This window comes from Scyliorhinus canicula, chromosome 28, assembly GCF_902713615.1.
Source record: "Scyliorhinus canicula chromosome 28, sScyCan1.1, whole genome shotgun sequence".
NCBI classification, from domain to species: Eukaryota; Metazoa; Chordata; class Chondrichthyes; order Carcharhiniformes; family Scyliorhinidae; genus Scyliorhinus; species Scyliorhinus canicula.
In genome coordinates, this window is record NC_052173.1 from 7,352,526 (window position 1) to 7,380,222 (window position 27,697).

Here is a 27,697-nt window from a genome sequence, read left to right on the forward strand (position 1 = left end):
CACAGTGAGAGCGAGGGGAGAGCGGTGGGACACAGTGAGAGCGAGGGGAGAGCGGGGGGGACACAGTGAGAGTGAGGAGTGCGGCGGGACACAGTGAGAGCGAGGAGTGCGGGGGGGACACAGTGAGAGTGAGGAGTGCGGCGGGACACAGTGAGAGCGAGGAAAGCGGTGGGACACAGTGAGAGCGAGGAGTGCGGCGGGGACACAGTGAGAGCGAGGGGAGAGCGGCGGGACACAGTGAGAGCGAGGGGGAGCGGGAGGGACACAGTGAGAGCGAGGGGAGAGCGGGAGGGACACAGTGAGAGCGAGGGGAGAGCGGGCGGGACACAGTGAGAGCGAGGGGAGAGCGGGCGGGGACACAGTGAGAGCGAGGGGAGAGCCGGGAGGGACACAGTGAGAGCGAGGGAGAGCGGGAGGGACACAGTGAGAGCGAGGGGAGAGCGGCGGGGACACAGTGAGAGCGAGGGGAGAGCGGGAGGGGACACAGTGAGAGCGAGGGGAGAGCGGGAGGGACACAGTGAGAGCGAGGGGAGAGCGGGAGGGACACAGTGAGAGCGAGGGAGAGCGGGAGGGACACAGTGAGAGCGAGGGGAGAGCGGGAGGGACACAGTGAGAGCGAGGGGAGAGCGGGGAGGGACACAGTGAGAGCGAGGGGAGAGCGGGAGGGACACAGTGAGAGCGAGGGTAGAGCGGGAGGGGACACAGTGAGAGCGAGGGGAGAGCGGCGGGGACACAGTGAGAGCGAGGGGGAGAGCGGGAGGGACACAGTGAGTGCGAGTGGTGAGCGGGGGGACACCGTGAGAGCGAGGGGAAGCGGGAGGGACACAGGGAGAGCGAGGGGAGAGCGGGAGGGACACAGTGAGAGCGAGGGGAGGGGCGGGGACACAGTGAGAGAGGGGAGCGGGGGGACACAGTGAGAGGAGGAGAGCGGGGGGGACAAGTGAGAGCGAGGGGAGCGGGGGGGAACAGGGAGCGCGGGGAGAGCGGGGGGGACACAGTGAGAGCGGGAGAGCGGGAGGGACACAGTGAGAGCGAGGGGAGCGGGGGGACACAGTGAGAGCGAGGGAGAGCGGGGGGGACACAGTGAGAGCGAGGGGAGCGGGGGGGACACAGTGAGAGTGAGGGGAGAGCGGGAGGGATACAGTGAGAGCGAGGGAGTGCGGGAGGGACACAGTGAGAGCGAGGGGAGCGGGGGGGACACAGTGAGAGCGAGGGGAGTGCGGCGGGGACACAGTGAGAGCGAGGGGAGAGCGGGGGACACAGTGAGAGCGAGGGGAGCGGGGGGGACACAGTGAGAGCGAGGGGAGAGCGGTGGGACACAGTGAGAGCGAGGGGAGAGCGGGGGGGACACAGTGAGAGCGAGGGGAGAGCGGGGGGGACACAGTGAGAGCGAGGGGAGAGCGGGGGGGACACAGTGAGAGCGAGGGGAGAGCGGGGGGACACAGTGAGAGCGAGGGGAGAGCGGGAGGGACACAGTGAGAGCGAGGGGAGAGCGGAGGGACACAGTGAGAGCGAGGGGAGAGCGGGAGGGGACACAGTGAGAGCGAGGGAGAGCGGGGGGGACACAGTGAGAGCGAGGGGAGAGCGGGGGGGACACAGTGAGAGCGAGGGGAGAGCGGGGGGGACACAGTGAGAGTGAGGGGGAGAGCGGGGGGGACACAGTGAGAGCGAGGGGAGAGCGGGGGGGACACAGTGAGAGCGAGGGGAGAGCGGGGGGGACACAGTGAGAGTGAGGGGAGAGCGGGGGGGACACAGTGAGAGCGAGGGGAGAGCGGGGGGGACACAGTGAGAGTGAGGAGAGAGCGGGGGGGACACAGTGAGAGTGAGGGGAGAGCGGGGGGGACACAGTGAGAGCGAGGGGAGAGCGGGGGGGACACAGTGAGAGTGAGGAGAGCGGCGGTGAGTCAGTGAAAGAGCGCGAGGGGACACATTGAGAGCCGGAGAGCGGCGGGGTGCCAGTGGGAGCAAAGATAATATAAGGCGGGAACCGGAAGTACGACCCGCGGACTTCTGGGAAGGATTTTCCCCTAGCCAATAAATTCTGGCGTAGAGGAAACCCGAGACACTACACGTGTAGTGTCTTCCACCCGCCCTCCTCCTCTAACCTAATAATAAGACCCATTGGGGTGAGCAGGTAAGTGCTATAATATATTATTATTTTTTATTTATTTTATATTTGTTTACCAGAACTTGGTTGGAACTAAGAGGGATGGCAGGGAAGGCAGTGCAATGTTCCTCCTGCAGGATGTTTGAGGTGAGGGATGCCGTTAGTGTCCCTGCTGATTTTACCTGCAGGAAGTGCAGCCATCTCCAGCTCCTACAAGACCGAGTTATGGTACTGGAGCTGGAGTTGGATGAACTTCGGATCATTCGGGAGGCAGAGGGGGTCATAGATAGGAGCTTCAGGGAAGTAGTTACACCAAAGACTGGAGATAGATGGGTAACTGTAAGAGGGACTGGGAAGAAGCAGTCAGTGCAGGGACCCCCTGCGGTCGTTCCCCTGAGTAACAAGTATACCGTTTTGGATACTTGTGGGGGGGACGACTTACCAGGGGAAAGTCATGGGGTACGGGCCTCTGGCACGGAGTCTGTCCCTGTTGCTCAGAAGGGAAGGGGGGATAGGAGCAGAGCATTAGTAATTGGGGACTCAATAGTCAGGGGCACAGATAGGAGATTTTGTGGGAGCGAGAGAGACTCACGTTTGGTATGTTGCCTCCCAGGTGCAAGGGTACGTGATGTCTCGGATCGTGTTTTTCGGGTCCTTAGGGGGGAAGGGGAGCAGCCCCAAGTCGTAGTCCACATTGGCACTAACGACATAGGTAGGAAAGGGGACAAGGATGTCAGGCAGGCCTTTAGGGAGCTAGGATGGCAGCTCAGAGTGAGAACAAACAGAGTTGTTATCTCTGGGTTGTTGCCCGTGCCACGTGATAGTGAGATGAGGAATAGGGAGAGAGAGCAATTAAACACGTGGCTACAGGGATGGTGCAGGCAGGAGGGATTCAGATTTCTGGATAACTGGGGCTCTTTCTGGGGAAGGTGGGACCTCTATAGACAGGATGGTCTACATCTGAACCTGAGGGGCACCAATATCCTTGGGGGGGGGGGGGGGGGGGAGATTTGTTAGTGCTCTTTGGGGGGGTTTAAACTAATTCAGCAGGGGCATGGGAACCTGGATTGTAGTTTTGGGGTACGGGAGATTGAGAGTATAGAGGTCAGGAGCACAGATTTGACTTCGCAGGAGGGTGCCAGTGTTCAGGTAGGTGGTTTGAAGTGTGTCTACTTCAATGCCAGGAGTATACGAAATAAGGTAGGGGAACTGGCAGCATGGGTTGGTACCTGGGACTTCGATGTTGTGGCCATTTCAGAGACATGGATAGAGCAGGGACAGGAATGGTTGTTGCAGGTTCCGGGGTTTAGGTGTTTTAGTAAGCTCAGAGAAGGGGGCAAAAGAGGGGGAGGTGTGGCGCTGCTAGTCAAGGACAGTATTACAGTGGCGGAAAGGATGCTAGATGGGGACTCTTCTTCCGAGGTAGTATGGGCTGAGGTTAGAAACAGGAAAGGAGAGGTCACCCTGTTGGGAGTTTTCTATAGGCCACCTAATAGTTCTAGGGATGTAGAGGACAGGATGGCGAAGATGATTCTGGAAAAGAGCGAAAGTAACAGGGTAGTTGTTATGGGAGACTTTAACTTTCCAAATATTGACTGGAAAAGATATAGTTCGAGTACATTAGATGGGTCGTTCTTTGTACAATGTGTGCAGGAGGGTTTCCTGACACAATATGTTGACAGGCCAACAAGAGGTGAGGCCACATTGGATTTGGTTTTGGGTAATGAACCAGGCCAGGTGTTAGATCTGGAGGTAGGTGAACACTTTGGAGACAGTGACCACAATTCGGTGACCTTTACATTAGTGATGGATAGGGATAAGTATACCCCGCAGGGCAAGAGTTATAGCTGGGGGAAGGGCAATTATGATGCCATTAGACATGACTTAGGATGTGTAGGTTGGAGAAGTAGGCTGCAAGGGTTGGGCACACTGGATATGTGGAGCTTGTTCAAGGAACAGCTATTGCATGTTCTTGATAAGTACATACCAGTCAGGCAGGGAGGAAGGGGTCGAGCGAGGGAACCGTGGTTTACCAAAGAAGTGGAATCTCTTGTTAAGAGGAAAAAGGAGGCCTATGTGAAGATGAAGCGTGAAGTTTCAGTTGGGGCGCTTGATAGTTACAGGGAAGCGAGGAAGGATCTAAAGAGAGAGCTAAGACAAGCAAGGAGGGGACATGAGAAGTCTTTGGCAGGTAGGATCAAGGAAAACCCAAAAGCTTTCTATAGGTATGTCAGGAATAAAAGAATGACTAGGGTAAGAGTAGGGCCAGTCAAGGACAGTGGTGGGAAGTTGTGTGTGGAGGCTGAGGAGATAAGCGAGATACTAAATGAATACTTTTCGTCAGTATTCACTCAGGACAAAGATAATGTTGTGGAGGAGAATGCTGAGACCCAGGCTATTAGAATAGATGGCATTGAGGTGCGTAGGGAAGAAGTGTTGGCAATTCTGGACACGGTGAAAATAGATAAGTCACCGGGGCCTGATGGGATTTATCCTAGGATTCTCTGGGAAGCCAGGGAAGAGATTGCAGAGCCTTTGGCTTTGATTTTTATGTCATCATTGGCTACAGGATTAGTGCCAGAGGACTGGAGGATAGCAAATGTGGTCCCTTTGTTCAAGAAGGGGAGTAGAGATAACCCCGGTAACTATAGGCCGGTGAGCCTAACGTCTGTTGTGGGTAAAGTCTTGGAGAGGATTATAAAAGATACGATTTATAATCATCTAGATAGGAATAATATGATTAGGGATAGTCAGCATGGTTTTGTGAAGGGTAGGTCATGCCTCACAAACCTTATCGAGTTATTTGAGAAGGTGACTGAATAGGTAGACGAGGGTAGAGCAGTTGATGTGGTGTATATGGATTTCAGTAAAGCGTTTGATAAGGTTCCCCACGGTCGGCTATTGCAGAAAATACGGAGGCTGGGGATTGAGGGTGATTTAGAGATGTGGATCAGAAATTGGCTAGTTGAAAGAAGACAGAGAGTGGTGGTTGATGGGAAATGTTCAGAATGGAGTTCAGTTACGAGTGGCGTACCACAAGGATCTGTTCTGGGGCCGTTGCTGTTTGTCATTTTTATAAATGACCTAGAGGAGGGCGCAGAAGGATGGGTGAGTAAATTTGCAGATGACACTAAAGTCGGTGGAGTTGTAGACAGTGCGGAAGGATGTTGCAGGTTACAGAGGGACATAGATAAGCTGCAGAGCTGGGCTGAGAGGTGGCAAATGGAGTTTAATGTGGAGAAGTGTGAGGTGATTCACTTTGGAAAGAATAACAGGAATGCGGAATATTTGGCTAATGGTAAAATTCTTGGTAGTGTGGATGAGCAGAGGGATCTCGGTGTCCATGTACATAGATCCCTGAAAGTTGCCACCCAGGTTGATAGGGTTGTGAAGAAGGCCTATGGTGTGTTGGCCTTTATTGGTAGAGGGATTGAGTTCCGGAGCCATGAGGTCATGTTGCAGTTATACAAAACTCTAGTACGGCCGCATTTGGAGTATTGCGTACAGTTCTGGTCGCCTCATTATAGGAAGGATGTAGAAGCTTTGGAGCGGGTGCAGAGGAGATTTACCAGGATGTTGCCTGGTATGGAGGAAAATCTTATGAGGAAAGGCCGATGGACTTGAGGTTGTTTTCGTTAGAGAGAAGAAGGTCAAGAGGTGACTTAATAGAGGCATACAAAATGATCAGAGGGTTAGATAGGGTGGACAGTGAGAACCTTCTCCCACGGATGGAGGTGGCTAGCACGAGGGGACACAGCCTTAAATTGAGGGGTAATAGATATAGGACAGAGGTCAGAGGTGGGTTTTTTACGCAAAGAGTGGTGAGGCCGTGGAATGCCCTACCTGCAACAGTAGTGAACTCGCCAACATTGAGGGCATTTAAAAGTTTATTGGATAAGCATATGGATGATAATGGGATAGTGTAGGTTAGATGGCCTTTAGTTTTTGGACTTCCCATGTCGGTGCAACATCGAGGGCCGAAGGGCCTGTACTGCGCTGTATCGTTCTATGTTCTATGTGGTGTCACGTCTGCATTGGTAGCACATCTGTGCATCTGATAAAATGTCAGCCACTGAAAATGTTCTGCTGCGCTACATTGCACACGTGTAGTTTCCACCTTCTCACTGTTCCCAGATAGTGTTTAGAATATATGGCCATCTGCATTCCAAACAATATTCCTGTCAAGCTCAGAGAAAACAGGATTGAGCTGGTGTCACGTAAGTAAGATGAATGATTGAGGCCCTTGTCTAAATCGAACCGGGAACCCGTACCTTGTGATTAATGATGTGGAGATGCCGGCGTTGGACTGGGGTGAGCACAGTAAGAAGTCTTACAACACCAGGTTAAAGTCCAACAGGTTTGTTTCAAATCACTAGTTTTCGGAGCACTGCTCCTTCCTCAGGTGCGCTCTGAATGCTAGTCATTCCAAATAAACCTGTTGGACTTTAACCTGGTGTTGTAAGACTTCTACTTGTGATTTATGTCCCAGGAATGAAACAAATCTATGGATGGAATAGATCAGTGTCCCATTTTACATGGCAATTTCTGAATTTTCAGGGGGATGTGTGCCTTGGGCATCCAAGAATAATGGCTCATTTCTTCATTGTTTGAATTTCAGTTTTGCTTGTTGGGGTGGGGGGGAACAAAGTACACCTTGCAAGGGGCCCCCAGAAACAGCCAGCCTTACCTTTGATGAAGGCAGCTTTGGACTTGGCTTTGATTTCAATGGTCCGATGCTTTATTGAGATTTGCAGAACATTTGGGCAAAGGGTCAGAGGATGCCTGTGGTAATAGTCAGTCCCATTGAAAAGCGAGGCGATTGAAGGTGAAAATGAATGATTCGTAAATCATAGAATCTACAGTGCAGAAGGAGGCCATTCGGCACATCGAGACTGCACCGACCCTTGGAAAGAGCACCCTACCTAAGCCCACACCTCTACCTAAGCCCACACCTCTACCCTATTCCATAACCCTGCAACCCACTTAACCTTTTTGGACACTAAGGGGCAATTTAGCATGGCCAATCCACCTAACCTGCACATCTTTGGACTGTGGGAGGAAACCGGAGCACCCGGAGGAAACCCACGCAGACACGGGGAGAACGTGCAGACTCCACACAGACAGTGACCCAAGCCGGGAATCAACCCTGGGACCCTGGAGCTGTGAAGCAACTGTGCTAACCGCTGTGCTACCATGCTGCCCATCAGTCTCCAGGACATGGCCGGCCACTTAAGTGAGAGAGGGACATGGTTTATTCTCTGAATGCTGCTAATGATGTTCGGATTACCAGTGGAGGTAAATTTGAGGTTGGCAGAGTTGGTGAAAAGTCCAGCACTGGGACTGGGTTGTAGATTTCACTGGGTCTGGAGCAGAAGGAGCTGAGATTCACACTTTGCTCCTTGGGATGTTTGTTCTTTCTGTGCTCGTGAACCCGACCTGCTTCTGGCTATTCCACGCATTTCAGACCGCTAATTTTGCAATTAGTCGTCTTGAGAAGCTGTTTGTTCACGAAAAGAAGCCAGTGTTTACGAAGTTCAAACATGTAATTTATCTGTGTAATTACGTGTGAGACTGTTTTATAATCCGCAGCGCGAGGTGGAACAATACAGTACTGTGCTGCTCTCAGCGACTGAGATTGCACAGGTTCACAGTATCTAGCAGCCAGTAGAAAGATGAAGCTTATCCAATGTACCAGACCAGGTTAACATCATGTACAGATTAGAACATTCAGTTATTATAAAGGAGTAAGTACTTGGCATTGAAGTCCCCCCACCCCCATCCCAAGGGTGTTTTTTATTTTTTGACAATAACTCTAATGTATCCTATTGACATTCCGTTTGCCTTTCTTTTCGAAAGCTATTGTGCTCCCATCTAAACCAGACGTCACTTCTTCATTACCTCCTCCCCATTCCTCTTGCGACTAATCCTCAATTATCGCCCTTCCTTGTGATGCTGAGCTCTCTGCTGCACTCCCATGTAAATGAAAGGATCCCACTTGCGCCCATTTCTGCGTGGATTTTGGTTGCTATGTCAGACCCAAACCTTTTCCGGGCCCTGTCCTGTTTGCCTCATCCACCTGTTCCCCTTCCCAAACAGCATGCCTTTATACTCCCTGCCACTCAATACCGTTTGTCAACCTTCCTTTGCTCCTGCCAGTACCTCAGACTAAAGGCCCTCTTGAACAAGCTCACCACCCACTGGGGCACGTTTGCCACACTTCTCATTTAAAGGATTTCTACACCTCATTTCCACCGAATGACACATCTGTCATTCACCTGTCCATGCCCTCAAGCTTGTGTACCTGGTCTCAGTCACTCGTGGCCAGACATGGCTCAACCTTGTCAAGGCTTAGCATCCATTTTGGTGTTACCAAAGCCTCCAGGGTCATGTCGGGGGGGCAAGGACAAATCTAGATTCCTGCTCTTCCTGATGAAGTTGCCAACAGTTTTCTCATGCCCCTCAAACTAGGATTTACTGCCAATAGCCTGAGTGGTAGCTTCTAGGTTGTACATGTCTGCAGCATTGAGGAAGGATAGTGAAATGCTCTCGGTGAAAATTGGAAAGGTTGAATTTTCATGGCCACCTACTTAAACTTGGCACCTTTGGGACAGACACCATTCAGTGTCCCCACTTGGTGTTTCACAGGTGGTGTCTTTATCTTTATCGTCACAAGTAGGCTTACATTAACACTGCAATGAAGTTACTGTGAAAAGCCCCTAGTCGCCCCCATTCCGGAGCCTGTTCGGGTCACAGAGGGAGAATTCAGAATGTACAATTCACCTAACAGGCAAGTCTTTCCGGACTTGTGGGAGGAAACCGGAGCACCCGGAGGAAACCCACGCAGACACGGGGGAGAACGTGCAGACTCCACACAGACAGTGACCCAAGCCGGGAATCGAACCTGGGACCCGGGAGCTGTGAAGCGATTGTGCTAACCACAATGCTACCGTGCTGCTATGTTCTATTCAAACATAATAATGATTAATAAATAATCCACCTAACCTGCACATCTTTGGACTGTGGGAGGAAACCGGAGCACCCGGAGGAAACCCACGCAGACACGGGGAGAACGTGCAGACTCTGCACAGACAGTGACCCAAGCCGGAATCGAACCTGGGACCCGGGAGCTGTGAAGCAACAGTGCTACCCACTGTGTTACCGTGACATGAAGTTGCGATTCAGATCTTTCACCCATTGCTTTTGTTCTATCTCTGAAACATTGACCAAAGTTGTTCTGTCACTGAAACCTTTTCTGTTTGGCACTGCTAACATGAGCCAATCCAATGTCATCCGTATTCACCTTCCATTCTACAACAAAGTGTCCCAAACATAGATGCTTGTGTCTAACTGTACATGCCCATTGCGGCCATTCATAAGAGCTTACACTCTGAACACAGCATTGGGAATACAGTCTAAGGGTTTGAGTCTTTAGAAACTAGGAACAGGAGGAAGCCATTCGGCCCTTCGAGCCTGCTCCACCATTCATTATGATCACATCTGATGTCACCAACCCAGTAAATTGTTCCCGCCTCCCCCCTCACCCATATCCTTTGATCCCTTTCGGCCCAAGAGTTATATCGAACTTCTTGAAAACATGCAATGTTTTGGCCTCAACTGCTTTCGGTGGTCGTGAATTCCACAGGCCGACCACTCTCTGGGTGAAGGAATTTCTCCTCATCTCTGTCCTAAATGGTCTACCCCGTATCCTCAGACTGTGACCCCTGGTTCTGGACACACCCACCATCGGGAACATCCTTCCTGCCTCTACCCTGTCCAGTCCTGTTAGAATTTTATAGGTTTCTATGAGACCTCCCTGCCCCACCCATTCTTCTAAACTCCACTGAATATATCCTAACCTAGTCAATCTCTCCTCATGTGACAGTCCCGCCATCCCTGGAATCAGTCTGGTAAACCTTCGCTGCACTCCCTCGAGAGCAAGCACATCCTTCCTCAGAGAAGGAGACCAAAACTGCACACAATACTCCAAATGTGGCCTCACCAAGGCCCTGTATAATTGCAGCAACGCATCCCTGCTTCTATACTCGAAACCTCGCGCAATGAAGGCCAACATACCATTAGCCTTCTTTACCGCCTGCTGTACCTGCATGCTTACCTTCAGCGACTGGTGCACAAGGACACCCAGGTCCTGCTGCACATTCCCCTCTCTGAATCTATAACCATTCAGATAATAACCTGCGTCCTGTTTTTGCTACCAAAGTGGATAACCTCACACTTATCCAGATTATACTGCATCTGCCACACATTTGCCCAGTCATTCGACTTGTCCAAATCACACTGAAACATTTCTGCATCCTCCTCACAGCTCGCCCTCCCACCCAACTTGGTGTCATCTGCAAATTTGGAGATATTGCATTTAGTTCCCTCATCTAAAACATTGATATGTATTGTGAATAGCTGGGGTCCCAGCACCGATCCCTGCGGTACCCCACGAGCCACCGCCTGCCATTCGGAAACAGACCCATTTATTCCTACTCTTTGTTTCCTCTCTGCCGAACAGTTTTCTATCCATCTCAATACACTTTGGGACTTTGTCAAAAGCCTTCTGAAAGTACAAATAAACCACATCCACTGTCTCTCTCTCTCTCTCTCTCTCTCTCTCTCTCTCGCTCTCTCTCTCGCTCTCGCTCTCGCTCTCGTCCCCCCCCCCCCCCCCCCCCCCCCCCCATCCAATCCTGTCACTGTTTCCCAAGTGCTCTGTTATTAAATCTTGTCCACTAATATTCCCCACTACCAACACCAGGCTGACTGGTCTATAATTCCTTGTTTTCTCTCTCCCTTCCTTTTTAAATAGTGGGGTTACAGTAGCTGACTAGGGGTTTGGGAGTGCAGAAGGAGATTGGGAAAGGCAACCTCAGGATCCAACAATGCTGGGAGTGAATTTTGGGATCCAACAGGGCTCCGAGGAATGGGCTTTGAACAGTGTAGGCCAGGGCCTGACATAATGAAAGAGCGAGACCTTGCATAGGAAGGAAGTTCAAATGGGACTCAAAACTGAACGTGGCCCCCATCACGCTCACGTTGCATGGCACATAACAATTTAAGATGATGGACATTTTTAATTTTTAAGGATATGAACAATTTAACTTGACAAAATGGAGTCCTGAGGGTCAGGTGACATTTTTTGTGGTTTCTGGACAGACGTTTTTGAGCCTTCTTGCTTGGGAGAGTTTGATGGGGACAGTGTAGAGGGAGCTTTACTCTGTATCTAACCCCACGCTGTACCTGTCCTGGGAGTGTTTGATGTGGACAGTGTAGAGGGAGCTTTACTCTGTATCTAACCCCGTGCTGTACCTGTCCTGGGAATGTTTGATGGGGACAGTGTAGAGGGAGCATTACTCTGTATCTAACCCCGTGCTGTACCTGTCCTGGGAGTGTTTGATGGGGACAGTGTAGAGGGAGCTTTACTCTGTATCTAACCCCACGCTGTACCTGTCCTGGGAATGTTTGATGGGGACAGTGTAGAGGGAGCTTTACTCTGTATCTAACCCTGTGCTGTACCTGTCCTGGGAGTGTTTGATGGGGACAGTGTAGAGGGAGCTTTACTCTGTATCTAACCCCGTGCTGTACCTGTCCTGGGAGTGTTTGATGGGGACAGTGTAGAGGGAGCTTTACTCTGTATCTAACCCTGTGCTGTACCTGTCCTGGGAGTGTTTGATGGGGACAGTGTAGAGGGAGCTTTACTCTGTATCTAACCCCGTGCTGTACCTGTCCTGGGAGTGTTTGATGGGAACAGTGTAGAGGGAGCTTTACTCTGTAGCTAACCCCGTGCTGTACCTGTCCTGGGAGTGTTTGATGGGGACAGTGTAGAGGGAGCTTTACTCTGTATCTAACCCCGTGCTGTACCTGTCCTGGGAGTGTTTGATGGGGACAGTGTAGAGGGAGCTTTACTCTGTATCTAACCCCGTGCTGTACCTGTCCTGGGAGTGTTTGATGGGGACAGTGTAGAGGGAGCTTTACTCTGTATCTAACCCCGTGCTGCACCTGTCCTGGGAGTGTTTGATGGGGACAGTGTAGAGGGAGCTTTACTCTGTATCTAACCCCATGTTGTACCTGTCCTGGGAGGGTTTGATGGGGACAGTGTAGAGGGAGCTTTACTCTGTATCTAACCCCGTGCAGTACCTGTCCTGGGAGTGTTTGATGGGGACAGTGTAGAGCGAGCTTCACTCTATATCTAACCCCGTGCTGCACCTGTCCTGGGAGTGTTTGATGGGGACAGTGTAGAGGAAGCTTTACTCTGTATCTAACCCTGTGCTGTACCTGTCCTGGGAGTGTTTGATGGGGACAGTGTAGAGGGAGCTGTACTCTGTATCTAACCCCGTGCTGTACCTGTCCTGGGAGTGTTTGATGGGGACAGTGTAGAGGGAGCTTTACTCTGTATCTAACCCCGTGCTGTACCTGTCCTGGGAGTGTTTGATGGGGACAGTGTAGAGGGAGCTTTACTCTGTATCTAACCCCGTGCTGTACGTGTCCTGGGAGTGTTTGATGGGGACAGTGTAGAGGGAGCTTTACTCTGTATCTAACCCCGTGCTGTACCTGTCCTGGGAGTGTTTGATGTGGACAGTGTAGAGGGAGCTTTACTCTGTATCTAACCCCGTGCTGTACCTGTCCTGGGAGTGTGTGATGGGGACAGTGTAGAGGGAGCTTTACTCTGTATCTAACCCCGTGCTGTACCTGTCCTGGGAGTATTTGATGTGGACAGTGTAGAGGGAGCATTACTCTGTATCTAACCCCGTGCTGTACCTGTCTTGGGAGTGTTTGATGGGGACAGTGTAGAGGGAGCGTTACTCTGTATCTAACCCCGTGCTGTACCTGTCCTGGCAGTGTTTGATGGGGACAGTGTAGAGGGAGCTTTACTCTGTATCTAACCCCGTGCTGTACCTGTCCTGGGAGTGTTTGATGGAGACAGTGTAGAGGGAGCTTTACTCTGTATCTAACCCCGTGCTGTACCTGTCCTGGGAATGTTTGATGGGGACAGTGTAGAGGGAGCTTTACTCTGTATCTAACCCCGTGCTGTACCTGTCCTGGGAGTGTTTGATGGGGACAGTGTAGAGGGAGCTTTACTCTGTATCTAACCCCATGCTGTACCTGTCCTGGGAGTGTTTGATGGGGACAGTGTAGAGGGAGCTTTACTCTGTATCTAACCCCGTTCTGTACCTGTCCTGGGAGTGTTTGATGGGGATAGTGTAGAGGGAGCTTTACTCTGTATCTAACCCCGTGCTGTGCCTGCCCTGGGAGTGTTTGATGGGGACAGTGTAGAGGGAGCTTTACTCTGTATCTAACCCCGTGCTGTACCTGTCCTGGGAGTGTTTGATGGGGACAGTGTAGAGGGAGCTTTACTCTGTATCTAACCCCGTGCTGTACCTGTCCTGGGAGTGTTTGATGGGGACAGTGTAGAGGGAGCTTTACTCTGTATCTAACCCCGTGCTGTACCTGTCCTGGGAGTGTTTGATGGGGACAGTGTAGAGGGAGCTTTACTCTGTATCTAACCCCGTGCTGTGCCTGCCCTGGGAGTGTTTGATGGGGACAGTGTAGAGGGAGCTTTACTCTGTATCTAACCCCGTGCTGTACCTGTCCTGGGAGTGTTTGATGGGGACAGTGTAGAGGGAGCTTTACTCTGTATCTAACCCCGTGCTGTACCTGTCCTGGGAGTGTTTGATGGGGACAGTGTAGAGGGAGCTTTACTCTGTATCTAACCCAGTGCTGTACCTGTCCTGGGAGTGTTTGATGGGGACAGTGTAGAGGGAGCTTTACTCTGTATCTAACCCCGTGCTGTACCTGTCCTGGGAGTGTTTGATGGGGACAGTGTAGAGGGAGCTTTACTCTGCATCTAACCCCGTGCTGTACCTGTCCTGGGAGTGTTTGATGAGGACAGTGTAGAGGGAGCTTTACTCTGTATCTAACCCCGTGCTGTACCTATCCTGGGAGTGTTTGATGGGGACAGTGTAGAGGGAGCTTTACTCTGTATCTAACCCCGTGCTGTACCTATCCTGGGAGTGTTTGATGGGGACAGTGTAGAGGGAGCTTTACTATGTATCTAACCCCGTGCTGTACCTGTCCTGGGAGTGTTTGATGGGGACAGTGTAGAGGGAGCTTTACTCTGTATCTAACCCTGTGCTGTACCTGTCCTGGGAGTGTTTGATGGGGGCAGTGTAGAGGGAGCTTTACTCTGTATCTAACCCCGTGCTGTACCTGCCCTGGGAGTGTTTGATGGGGACAGTGTAGAGGGAGCTTTACTCTGTATCTAACCCCGTGCTGTACCTGTCCTGTGAGTGTTTGATGGGGACAGTGTAGAGGGAGCTTTACTCTGTATCTAACCCCGTGCTGTACCTGTCCTGGGAGTGTTTGATGGGGACAGTGTAGAGGGAGCTTTACTCTGTATCTAACCCCGTGCTGTACCTGTCCTGGGAGTGTTTGATGGGGACAGTGTAGAGGGAGCTTTACTCTGTATCTAACCCCGTGCTGTACCTGTCCTGGGAGTGTTTGATGGGGATAGTGTAGAGGGAGCTTTACTCTATCTAACCCCGTGCTGTACCTGTCCTGGGAGTGTTTGATGGGGATAGTGTAGAGGGAGCTTCACTCTGTATCTAACCCTGTGCTGTACCTGTCCTGGGAGTGTTTGATGGGGACAGTGTAGAGGGAGCTTCACTCTATCTAACCCTGTGCTGTACCTGTCCTGGGAGTGTTTGATGGGGGCAGTGTAGAGGGAGCTTTACTCTGTATCTAACCCCGTGCTGTACCTGCCCTGGGAGTGTTTGATGGGGACAGTGTAGAGGGAGCTTTACTCTGTATCTAACCCCGTGCTGTACCTGTCCTGTGAGTGTTTGATGGGGACAGTGTAGAGGGAGCTTTACTCTGTATCTAACCCCGTGCTGTACCTGTCCTGGGAGTGTTTGATGGGGACAGTGTAGAGGGAGCTTTACTCTGTATCTAACCCCGTGCTGTACCTGTCCTGGGAGTGTTTGATGGGGACAGTGTAGAGGGAGCTTTACTCTGTATCTAACCCCGTGCTGTACCTGTCCTGGGAGTGTTTGATGGGGATAGTGTAGAGGGAGCTTTACTCTATCTAACCCCGTGCTGTACCTGTCCTGGGAGTGTTTGATGGGGATAGTGTAGAGGGAGCTTCACTCTGTATCTAACCCTGTGCTGTACCTGTCCTGGGAGTGTTTGATGGGGACAGTGTAGAGGGAGCTTCACTCTGTATCTAACCCCGTGCTGGACCTGTCCTGGGAGTGTTTGATGGGGACAGTGTAGAGGGAGCTTCACTCTATCTAACCCTGTGCTGTACCTGTCCTGGGAGTGTTTGATGGGGATAGTGTAGAGGGAGCTTCACTCTGTATCTAACCCTGTGCTGTACCTGTCCTGGGAGTGTTTGATGGGGACAGTGTAGAGGGAGCTTCACTCTGTATCTAACCCTGTGCTGTACCTGTCCTGGGAGTGTTTGATGGGGACAGTGTAGAGGGAGCTTTACTCTGTATCTAACCCCGTGCTGTACCTGTCCTGGGAGTGTTTGATGGGGACAGTGTAGAGGGAGCTTTACTCTGTATCTAACCCCGTGCTGTACCTGTCCTGGGAGTGTTTGATGGGGACAGTGCAGAGGGAGCTTTACTCTGTATCTAACCCCGTGCTGTACCTGTCCTGGGAGTGTGTGATGGGGACAGTGTAGAGGGAGCTTTACTCTGTATCTAACCCCGTGCTGTACCTGGTGCTGGGAGTGTTTGATGGGGACAGTGTAGAGGGAGCTTTACTCTGTATCTAACCCCGTGCTGTACCTGTCCTGGGAATGTTTGATGGGGACAGTGTAGAGGGAGCTTTACTCTGTATCTAACCCCGTGCTGTACCTGTCCTGGGAGTGTTTGATGGGGGCAGTGTAGAGGGGGCTTTACTCTCTATCTAACCCCGTGCTGTACCAGTCCTGGGAATGTTTGATGGGGACTGTGTAGAGGGAGCTTTACTCTGTATCTAACCCCGTGCTGTATCTGTTCTGGGAGTGTTTGATAGGGACAGTGTAGAGGGAGCTTTACTCTGTATCTAACCCCGTGCTGTACCTGTCCTGGGAGTGTTTGATGGGGACAGTGTAGAGGGAGCTTTACTCTGTATCTAACCCCGTGCTGTACCTGTCCTGGGAGTGTTTGATGGGGACGGTGTAGAGGGAGCTTTACTCTGTATCTAACCCCGTGCTGTTCCTGTCCTGGGAGTGTTTGATGGGGACGGTGTAGAGGGAGCTTTACTCTGTATCTAACCCCGTGCTGTATCTGTCCTGGGAGTGTTTGATGGGGACAGTGTAGAGGGAGCTTTACTCTGTATCTAACCCCGTGCTGTACCTGTCCTGGGAGTGTTTGATGGGGACAGTGTAGAGGGAGCTTTACTCTGTATCTAACCCGTGCTGTACCTGTCCTGGGAGTGTTTGATGGGGACAGTGTAGAGGGAGCTTTACTCTGTATCTAACCCCGTGCTGTACCTGTCCTGGGAGTGTTTGATGGGGACAGTGTAGAGGGAGCTTTACTCTGTATCTAACCCCGTGCTGTACCTGTCCTGGGAGTGTTTGATGGGGACAGTGTAGAGGGAGCTTTACTCTGTATCTAACCCTGTGCTGTACCTGTCCTGGGAGTGTTTGATGGGGACAGTGTAGAGGGAGCTTTACTCTGTATCTAACCCCGTGCTGTACCTGTCCTGGGAGAGTTTGATGGGGACAGTGTAGAGGGAGCTTTACTCTGTATCTAACCCCGTGCTGTACCTGTCCTGGGAGTGTTTGATGGGGCAGTGTAGAGGGAGCTTTACTCTGTATCTAACCCCGTGCTGTACCTGTCCTGGGAGTGTTTGATGGGGACAGCGTAGAGGGAGCTTTACTCTGTATCTAACCCCGTGCTGTACCTGTCCTGGGAGTGTTTGATGGGGACAGTGTAGAGGGAGCTTTACTCTGTATCTAACCCCGTGCTGTACCTGTCCTGGGAGTGTTTGATGGGGACAGTGTAGAGGGAGCTTTACTCTGTATCTAACCCCGTGCTGTACCTGTCCTGGGAGTGTTTGATGGGGACAGTGTAGAGGGAGCTTTACTCTGTATCTAACCCCGTGCTGTACCTGTCCTGGGAGTGTTGATGGGGACAGTGTAGAGGGAGCTTTACTCTGTATCTAACCCCGTGCTGTACCTGTCCTGGGAGTGTTTGATGGGGACAGTGTAGAGGGAGCTTTACTCTGTATCTAACCACGTGCTGTACCTGTCCTGGGAGTGTTTGATGGGGACAGTGTAGAGGGAGCTTTACTCTGTATCTAACCCCGTGCTGTACCTGTCCTGGGAGTGTTTGATGGGGACAGTGTAGAGGGAGCTTTACTCTGTATCTAACCCCGTGCTGTACCTGTCCTGGGAGTGTTTGATGGGGACAGTGTAGAGGGAGCTTTACTCTGTATCTAACCCTGTGCTGTACCTGTCCTGGGAGTGTTTGATGGGGACAGTGTAGAGGGAGCTTTACTCTGTATCTAACCCCGTGCTGTACCTGTCCTGGGAGGGTTTGATGGGGACAGTGTAGAGGGAGCTTTACTCTGTATCTAACCCCGTGCTGTACCTGTCCTGGGAGTGTTTGATGGGGACAGTGTAGATGGACCTTTACTCTGTATCTAACCCCGTGCTGTACCTGTCCTGGGAGTGTTTGATGGGGACAGTGTAGAGGGAGCTTTACTCTGTATCTAACCCCGTGCTGTACCTGTCCTGGGAGTGTTGATGGGGGCAGTGTAGAGGGAGCTTTACTCTGTATCTAACCCCGTGCTGTCCCTGTCCTGGGAGTGTTTGATGGGGACGGTGTAGAGGGAGCTTTACTCTGTATCTAACCCCGTGCTGTATCTGTCCTGGGAGTGTTTGATGGGGACAGTGTAGAGGGAGCTTTACTCTGTATCTAACCCCGTGCTGTACCTGTCCTGGGAGTGTTTGATGGGGACAGTGTAGAGGGAGCTTTACTCTGTATCTAACCCCGTGCTGTACCTGTCCTGGGAGTGTTTGATGGGGACAGTGTAGAGGGAGCTTTACTCTGTATCTAACCCCGTGCTGTACCTGTCCTGGGAGTGTTTGATGGGGACAGTGTAGAGGGAGCTTTACTCTGTATCTAACCCCGTGCTGTACCTGTCCTGGGAGTGTTTGATGGGGACAGTGTAGAGGGAGCTTTACTCTGTATCTAACCCTGTGCTGTACCTGTCCTGGGAGTGTTTGATGGGGACAGTGTAGAGGGAGCTTTACTCTGTATCTAACCCCGTGCTGTACCTGTCCTGGGAGAGTTTGATGGGGACAGTGTAGAGGGAGCTTTACTCTGTATCTAACCCCGTGCTGTACCTGTCCTGGGAGTGTTTGATGGGGGCAGTGTAGAGGGAGCTTTACTCTGTATCTAACCCCGTGCTGTACCTGTCCTGGGAGTGTTTGATGGGGACAGCGTAGAGGGAGCTTTACTCTGTATCTAACCCCGTGCTGTACCTGTCCTGGGAGTGTTTGATGGGGACAGTGTAGAGGGAGCTTTACTCTGTATCTAACCCCGTGCTGTACCTGTCCTGGGAGTGTTTGATGGGGACAGTGTAGAGGGAGCTTTACTCTGTATCTAACCCCGTGCTGTACCTGTCCTGGGAGTGTTTGATGGGGACAGTGTAGAGGGAGCTTTACTCTGTATCTAACCCCGTGCTGTACCTGTCCTGGGAGTGTTTGATGGGGACAGTGTAGAGGGAGCTTTACTCTGTATCTAACCCCGTGCTGTACCTGTCCTGGGAGTGTTTGATGGGGACAGTGTAGAGGGAGCTTTACTCTGTATCTAACCCCGTGCTGTACCTGTCCTGGGAGTGTTTGATGGGGACAGTGTAGAGGGAGCTTTACTCTGTATCTAACCCCGTGCTGTACCTGTCCTGGGAGTGTTTGATGGGGACAGTGTAGAGGGAGCTTTACTCTGTATCTAACCCCGTGCTGTACCTGTCCTGGGAGTGTTTGATGGGGACAGTGTAGAGGGAGCTTTACTCTGTATCTAACCCTGTGCTGTACCTGTCCTGGGAGTGTTTGATGGGGACAGTGTAGAGGGAGCTTTACTCTGTATCTAACCCCGTGCTGTACCTGTCCTGGGAGGGTTTGATGGGGACAGTGTAGAGGGAGCTTTACTCTGTATCTAACCCCGTGCTGTACCTGTCCTGGGAGTGTTTGATGGGGACAGTGTAGATGGACCTTTACTCTGTATCTAACCCCGTGCTGTACCTGTCCTGGGAGTGTTTGATGGGGACAGTGTAGAGGGAGCTTTACTCTGTATCTAACCCCGTGCTGTACCTGTCCTGGGAGTGTTTGATGGGGGCAGTGTAGAGGGAGCTTTACTCTGTATCTAACCCCGTGCTGTCCCTGTCCTGGGAGTGTTTGATGGGGACAGTATGGAGGGAGCTTTACTCTGTATCTAACCCCGTGCTGTACCTGGTGCTGGGTGTCTGAAATGGGAAGCTACCCTTTCTTCACCACTGACATTGGTAACCTTGACACAAAATAATTATCTGAAGAAATGAGGACATTCCAACATTTGCACAGGTTTTCCTTTGATCCTGAAACTGGCTAAACTGTTGCACAGGCAGCACAAAAGGACAATCGCTAACAAAGCTAGTCCGTCTCGTTGTAGAACAAGCAAGCCCTGGGGTCTGTATGTTGATGTTCGGAATGTTGTACGACCCCCCACCGATAAGCCCTCGGCAAAGTATTTGATTCCTTCTCATTTCCTTTTTTAGGATTACCCAAAAAACCGGCACCCTGGCTGGAGTCGAGGATCAGTGGCCTATCATGCAGGTATGAAACTGAGTCTTAGCATTTCTGGGAGCGAGGCCCAGTGCTCTTCAATATGATTCTCTGTGACTGTGTGAAGACCAGGGCAGGACCTGGCCTTTGCCCTGCTGCAATGCTATATTAACACTGCCGCCTGTTTCGTGCTGGTACAGACAGTTTCTGTTCTTCCCAAACACCCTCATCCTCCTGTTAAACTGTCACCTGGCATTGCCTGGAGCACTTTTTGTCGCTTTTGTTCTATACCAGTGGGTCACCCCACGTGCTGCAGTGAGGCCAAATAGTGAAAGGGAAAAGGTTCAAGGAGGTAAATGAGAGCTGTGTTAAAGAGGAGAGTTTTGATGCATAATGCAACGGATCGAGGTGTGTTGTGTTTGAGTATGCAGAAGGTGGGACGTGATGGTGAGGGAAGACAAATCGAGAGTGGGCCATTGAGCAGTGTAGATGGGTCCAGGGAGAGAACTTTTAAAAATCGTGTATATGATTTAGCACAGTGGGCTAAATAGCTGGCTTGTCATGCAGAACAAGGCCAGCACCAAGGTTCAATTCCCGTACCAGCCTCCCCGAACAGACGCCGGAATGTGGCGACTCGGGGCTTTTCACAGTAACTTCATTTGAAGCCTACTCGTGACAATAAGTGATTATTATTATTATGGGGGAACCTGATAGGGGGAGGGGCTGCTGGCTCTGGCCTAATGGAGGAGACCTGTTCATCATTGCATGACCGTTATAGGCTTGGAGGGCCGAAAAGGCCTGTTCATTTGCTGTATTATTCTTATTATCATGCGAGGGTTGAACATCCTTGTCGTTGAGGTACATGTGGCTGCAAGTACCACCATCTGGGGGAGCACAATTTCTTTGCACGAAGGGTTGAAATACTTGGATTTGAATAAACTGAGCAAGAGCAGCAGTGTGGAGCCCAAGATGGGGGGGGGGGGGGGGGGGGGGCAGGTAGGCTGCCTCATGACCATGGCAAGACTACACGACGTATAGAAAGTGTATTTTCTAAAAGCCTGGATAAAAAAGAAATCCCCAAAATTGACAGTCCAAAATAATACATTTCAAAGTTCCGCATCAGTTTACCACAATGTAAAATAATCCGTTGGCAAACCAGCTTTTTTTTGGTGGAGCCCTGAGAGCACCACAGTGCCACCAGCTGTTCACCTGTTGTAATTACAACAGGACCAGTTTGCATCGAGTGTAGAAATGTGGCTACGGGGATTTATCATGTCTTCAAATGTGATAAGAGATTTGGTTTTGTGAACAGCAAATGTATGTAAGCCATACCGTTTTTTAACAAGTGTCGCTTTCTGGAGACTACCATTTCCCTACAGCGTTTATGTGAATAGTAACCGATCTCGCTGCGCTTCCACTCACAGGATTTGATTCTGTCAGCATTGCTCTCTGCCATAGCTCCTGCCAGCAGCAAAATGCAATGAACATTGGAAGCAGTGCAAAGTTCCCCTCGTGTTCCATTCTCTGGGAGTTCCACATTTTTGCATCTGATATATGTTTGCAAAGAGTGCTACCTCAAAGCCATCCATGAAGCAAAGTGCTAACGTTAGTTAGTCAGGCTGCTTGCATTGAATTTAGTGAATAGGACTTATTTTAACTTATGAATTTAGAGTACTCAATTCTTGTTTTCCCAATTAATGGGCAATTTAGCGTGGCCAATTCACCTATCCTGCACGTCTTTTGTGTTGTGGGGGTCAGACCCACGCAGACACGGGGAGAATGTGCAAACTCCACACGGACAGTGACCCGGGACCGGGATCGAACCTGGGACCTCGGCACCGTGAGGCAGCAGGGCTAACCCACTGTGCCACCGTGCCGCCCCTCGTTTTTAGCATCTTCTCTGCCATTACTGTGGATTATTTTATTCCCCACCTTAGACTATCCTTGTGGTCAACTGCCCAACTCAATTTCAAGAGAGTGCTTTGTCTTGTCAGTATGAAATGAAATTAAATGGAAAATCGCTTTTTGTCACAAGTAGGCTTCAAATTAAGTTACTGTGAAAAGCCCTTAGTCGCCACATTCTGGCGCCTGTTCGGGGAGGCTGGTACGGGAATTGAACCGTGCTGCTGGCCTGCCTTGGTCTGCTTTAAAAGCCAGCGATTTAGCCCAATGCTAAACCAGCCCCTCATTGTGCCAGAGTTTGAACTGCGGGCCTTGATTATTTTTAGCTCCAGGGTCCAGCCTTTGAAATCGGTCGAGCATCAGACCAGATCTTGTTTTTAAGTTTTAAAATAGCCAGTGAATTTATTTTGCATTAGATAGAGAAGCATGTCAGCAACTGTTTAGCAAGATAGCCATACATCTCAAGTGGCGGAACGAAGATTGCAAACAAGAACTAAACTAACTCTTTGTAAATATTTTAAAATAGTTTTGTAATCCTGTCCAGCTTTATGAGCCATTTGTTTATATTGGGTGAAAGGTTTATGACAGTGGCTGGGTGTGTCCATTCACTGACATGGAGGGGCTCAACTGTGCTCAGGGCTGCCAAAGAGGGGAGGGGAAGGAAAGTTTTCATGAATTGGCTACAGGCTGTGGGAGGGGTGTAACCCTGAGTGGAGGGATTCAAACGTGGAGTTGGGACGAAGCTGGGGATGTCTTGGGGGGGTGGGTGGGGGGGGGGGGGGGGGCACATGCTCACTTGCTGTGGGGTGGTCAAGAGTTTGGAGATGTTGGGGGGGGGGGGGGCACATGCTCACTTGCTGTGGAGTGGTCAAGAGTTTGGAGATGGGATGGGGGGGGTGGTAGTTTGGAAGGACCAGAAGGGTCAAGGATGTTTCCTTTGGGAGGGGTGGGAGCAGCAAGGATGTTGGCGTGGTGATGGCACATTTAAAGCTGCAGTATGCAGAACCTGAGGAAAGGGAGCTGTTAACAATGTCATCTAACACGGAGATCTGGAAGAGAGGTTTGGTCAGGGGTTGAGTAGGAATAGGGTTGACGGGGAGCAGGTGGTGGATGTCATGGACAAGAGCTTAGAGCGGGCACAAGGGGAGATGGAGGGAAAAACATGAAAACAATGTGGGTTCTGGAGGGGGAAGCTTGACTTGCTTGTCAAAGGGAAGCAACTGACAGTTCAGTGCCGTACTGAGGGCATGCTGCACTGTTGGATGTGCCGTCTTTCAGGTGAAGTGTTTAGCCATCTGCACTCGGGTGCGTGGAAAAGATGGCACAAACCTTTTCAAAGAACAGGGGCACTCTCTTCAGTGTACTGACCTATATTGCTCTGCCAACCAACATCACTGAAACAGATTAGATCTGGTTGTACACCTCCTGCCGGTAAGACCGCATGGTGCGTAGTTTGCAACACTGGCTATACTACAAGAAAATACTTAATTAGCTGTGAAGCACTTTGGGAGGTTGTGACAGGCGCTACAGAAATGCGAGTCTGTCCTTTCTTTCTTTGTTTCCTTCCTGAGATTGAGAGAGAAGGAACCGGAAGGAAACACCGAGAAGAAGGTTGCCCTATTGGCTGAACTCTCTCATACTCTTTAAATAAGTGAGCGCAGAGATCTCCCAAGGAGGGACATTTTTTTTAAAAGAGAACGTTCCACAGAAACCTTCCCGTTTTCTAGGCCACGGTTTAATTCTCCTCCTATAAAGCAGTGAAACTCCCAAGTTTACTTTTACCGAGAGGTGAGCTCTTGAGGACTAGTGCCTGAAACTGTCTTTAGTGACGTGAATCCCAGGTGACAGGGCAGCAACGCTGTCCAAATGAATTACAGCTCAAGTAAGGACCAACTTGATCTGACATGCATTTGCCTTGATCACCAGATGAAACATGTGGAGCTGCTTGAGGTTTCCAGTGTTTTGTGTGTTAATGAGACTGTCTAATCTGTGCTGGGAGCCCGGACACAGGAGCGCGCTCTGCTGCCCAGTCTGTTGAATTCTTTTGCAATAGTTGTTGTTGCGACAAGGCTCTTCGTGTTGCACAGAAAGGAAGTGAGAAATCTGTTCCCACCCGCTGTGCATCTAACTGGGTCTGTCATTGTTTTCCGCTCGTCTCCATAGTGACCAGGGAAACATTTACTAACCCTTGCAAGCAGCTGACTGTGGACAGATGTGAGGATGTATGCAGATGCAATCCTGGCTATGGGTTTCATTCAGAACTCGCGCACACGCACAATTCCAACTTGAGGAAAAGGGTGTGAAGTGGCCTGGGAGCGAAGCTGATGGGTGCACTGATTGGGAGAATGACGGCGACAATAATAATAATAATAATCTTTATTGTCACAAGTCGGCTTACATTAACACTGCAACAAAGTTACTGTGAAAAGCTCCTGTCTGCTCCAAAGTCAGAAGATTTAAATTCAAATAGTTTTGCTGTCAGTCGACACAGCAGCAACATCCTTTCGGATGTCTCAAGCTAAGTTTACGTGATGTTGCCACGCAGCAATAAACCGACGGAGGGATCACAGAGAGGAGCGGGGGGGGGGGTCAATTTAAGCTGCTCTGGTTCGCCACTCAACCCATCCATTAACCAAAAGTGTTTTTTTTTAAATGTCGATTCCCCCCTTTATAAATGGTGTACATTTTCCCCAACCCTTACTCAAGGTCAGATTAAATAAAATGGGTGGGTTTATTTTCCCGCACACGCACGCGCGATGGGATTTTGCAGCATCCAACCCTTTTGCGCTCACAGTAAATGAGGGGGGGGGGGGGGAAGGAAGAGCATTCAGGGTACGACCACAATAAAATGCAAGTCAGGATTCAACATGCATTCAGAGCCCAGAATCGGACGCCCACTGGAATGTTCTTTCTGAGGGGAGGTGAGCTGATTGTAGCTTTCCAGAGCGAGACATCCACGATAGGAGAAGGCAGATAGAGTGAGTTAGTTTGCAGGCACGGGTTCCGAGGTCCCAGCAGTTGGCAGGTTTGATGAGGGTCAGAGCTCTTTCTGCTGTCACCGTTGTTTATTTTAATAATCTCTATTATTGTCACAATTAGACTTATATTATTAACACTTCAATGAAGGATTGGCCATGATAAATTGTCCGCAGTGTCCTGTAAGGTTAGGGGGGGGGGGGGGGTTGTTGGGTTACGGGTATAGGGTTGATATGTGGGTTTGAGTAGGGTGATCATTGCTCGGCACAACATCGAGGGCCGAAGGGCCTGTTCTGTGCTGTACTGTTCTATGTTCTAATGAAGTTACTGTGAAAAGCCCCTAGTCGCCACATTCCGCCGCCTGTTCGGGTCACAGAGGGAGAATTCAGAACGTCCAATTCACCTAACAACACGTCTTTCAGGACTTGTGGGAGGAAACCGGAGCACCCGGAGGAAACCCACGCAGACATGGGGAGAACGTGCAGACTCTGCACAGACAGTGACCCAAGCCAGGAATCGAACCTGGGACCCTGGTGCTGTGAAGCAGCAGTGCTAACCACTGTGCTACCGTGCCACCCATGTTCTGGTCGACAGCACAGGCTGTTGCCTGGAGCTCTGTTCAGGTTGAGAGATCAGACAGTAACTGCTGGCATTCAGCTCCACCAGACGATATCACAGTGCAGCTTGGGATAGGTCACGTGACCTACCTCCTCCATGTTGGACACAGGATGGCTGGAACCTTGAGGTTTAATTGAAGTCGGAATTCCTTTTGTGTTTGGAGACACTGGTGCCGGGATAACTAACCTACGCTTTCTTTATCGAAACCTTTGCAGTTGGGACGGCTAATGCTTTGGCCATTAGCCCCATGATGCATAAGACCTGCAAAGGTTTTCCTTTGTTCAGAGGTCGCTGGACCAGATTCCCTATCCCCGTGGCCATTGTTACTCAGCTGGAGACATGTTGTTAGCTCAGCAATTTCCCATTTTTTTTAACTGCACAAAACAAACGACTTGCAGTTTGCTGCCTGGCAAACAATTGAGCGCGATCTTTAATAAAACCAGGAAATACTGGAAACACTCAGCAGGTCTGGCAGCATTGCTGGGGAAAGAGAAACCCAAATGAATAATTACGGCTCTGTCTTTCTCCACGGATGCTGTCTGACCTGCTTAATATTTCCAGCATGTTCTGTTTGTGTTTTTGATTCGCAGCGTCTGCCGGGCTTTGCTTTGCTCTGAATGTTGTGTTTACTTTGCTGTTGTGAGGATGGAGTAATAGCTAGAGCAGGAACGCCCATCTCCAATTATTTACTGGAAGAACTGGCCCTAAATCATGAACGCAAATTTATCATGGCCAATCCACCTAACCTGCACATCTTTGGACACTAAGGGACAATTTAGCATGGCCAATCCACCTAACCTGCACATCTTTGGACACTAAGGGACAATTTAGCATGACCAATCCACCTAACCTGCACATCTTTGGACACTAAGGGGCAATTTAACATGGCCAATCCACCTAACCTGTACATCTTTGGACACTAAGGGACAATTTATCACGGCCAATCCACCTAACCTGTACATCTTTGGACACTAAGGGACAATTTAACACGGCCAATCCACCTAACCTGTACATCTTTGGGCACTAAGGGACAATTTAACATGGCCAATCCACCTAACCTGTACATCTTTGGACACTAAGGGACAATTTAACATGGCCAATCCACCTAACCTGCACATCTTTGGACACTAAGAGACAATTTAGCATGGCCAGTCCACCTAACCTGTACGTCTTTGGACACTAAGGGGCAATTTAGCATGGCCAATCCACCTAACCTGCACATCTTTGGACACTAAGGTGTAGTGATCTGTACATACATCTGCACATACACCAGGGACGACAGACAGATGTAACAGCCACAGCACCACTAGAGAGCAGCATCAGAGACTGGTATAAAGGGTCCAGCCCAAGGGAGGATCCACCTCTTTGAGAAGCACAGAGCTAGTGAGCAGCAGCAGCAGAGACAGCTCAGCATAGGCAGCTTACCTTAGCTTCACTGGTCAGACCCCCTGACTGTTTTATATCTAGTTGAGCTCTGGAAGCAGAACAACCCCTTTGAATAAAGTCTTTGTGTTAACTGTAAGTCTACAGCCTTCATTCAGATTTAGAGAATAACATATAAGGGACAATTTATCATGGCCAATCCACCTAACCTGCACATCTTTGGACACTAAGGGACAATTTAACATGGCCAATCCACCTAACCTGCACATCTTTGGACACTAAGGGACAATTTATCATGGCCAATCCACCTAACCTGTACATCTTTGGAAATTTGTCATTACAAATGGTGCAAAGGTATTTAAGTTGTCTCCATGGATCAGGTTTCACTCTGAGGTGCTTCAGTACAATTGTGTAATATTCACTGGATACATTCAGTGTGAGCCATTCAGCCTGAGGGTTTTCTATCAAGATTCCCTCCCCTCAGTTAACTCTGACTGACAGCTCCAGGAATACCTCATCGTGTCTCATAATTACGGAGCGTCTTGTGATCTGACAGGGTGGTGCAATCCGATTGCAAAGGAACAGTCAAAAGGCATTTGGGCACGTATTTTAAGAGAACTCCTTTGCAAGGTTTGTGAGAAGGCTGGAGTTTGGGACTAAATTGGGTAGTTCTTTTAAAGATCCAGCAGACTCAAAAGGACTGTTAAATTCGACAATTTGAGACGCAGAGTTATTTACAAGATAACGGGCGTAATTCTCCAGCCCCTCACCACCAGTGGCGGCGGTGGAGACGGGCAGCTTGCGATCGTCCGCTGACGGGATCTTCCAGTCTCGCAAAGCCGATAGCGAAGTACTGATTGGGTGGATCCCGTCCGCAGGGGGGGGGCTCGAGAATTCCACACACTGGCTATACACACACAGCAAAACAGCACAGCACATTGAAACAAAATGGGCTT

The 27,697-nt window shown here is 50.4% G+C and overlaps 1 protein-coding gene across 4 annotated transcripts in view; it reads left to right on the forward strand.

Annotated features, from left to right (window-relative positions):
* Positions 1–27,697, forward strand: part of spryd3 (SPRY domain containing 3) — a 277,836-nt gene that overhangs the window by 204,648 nt on the left and 45,491 nt on the right. For all 4 annotated transcript variants that reach the window (XM_038786404.1, XM_038786408.1, XM_038786407.1 and 1 more), the window contains exon 8: positions 19,856–19,913. In XM_038786404.1, the coding sequence (XP_038642332.1) occupies positions 19,856–19,913 (58 nt within the window). The remainder of the gene's footprint in view (positions 1–19,855; positions 19,914–27,697) is intronic.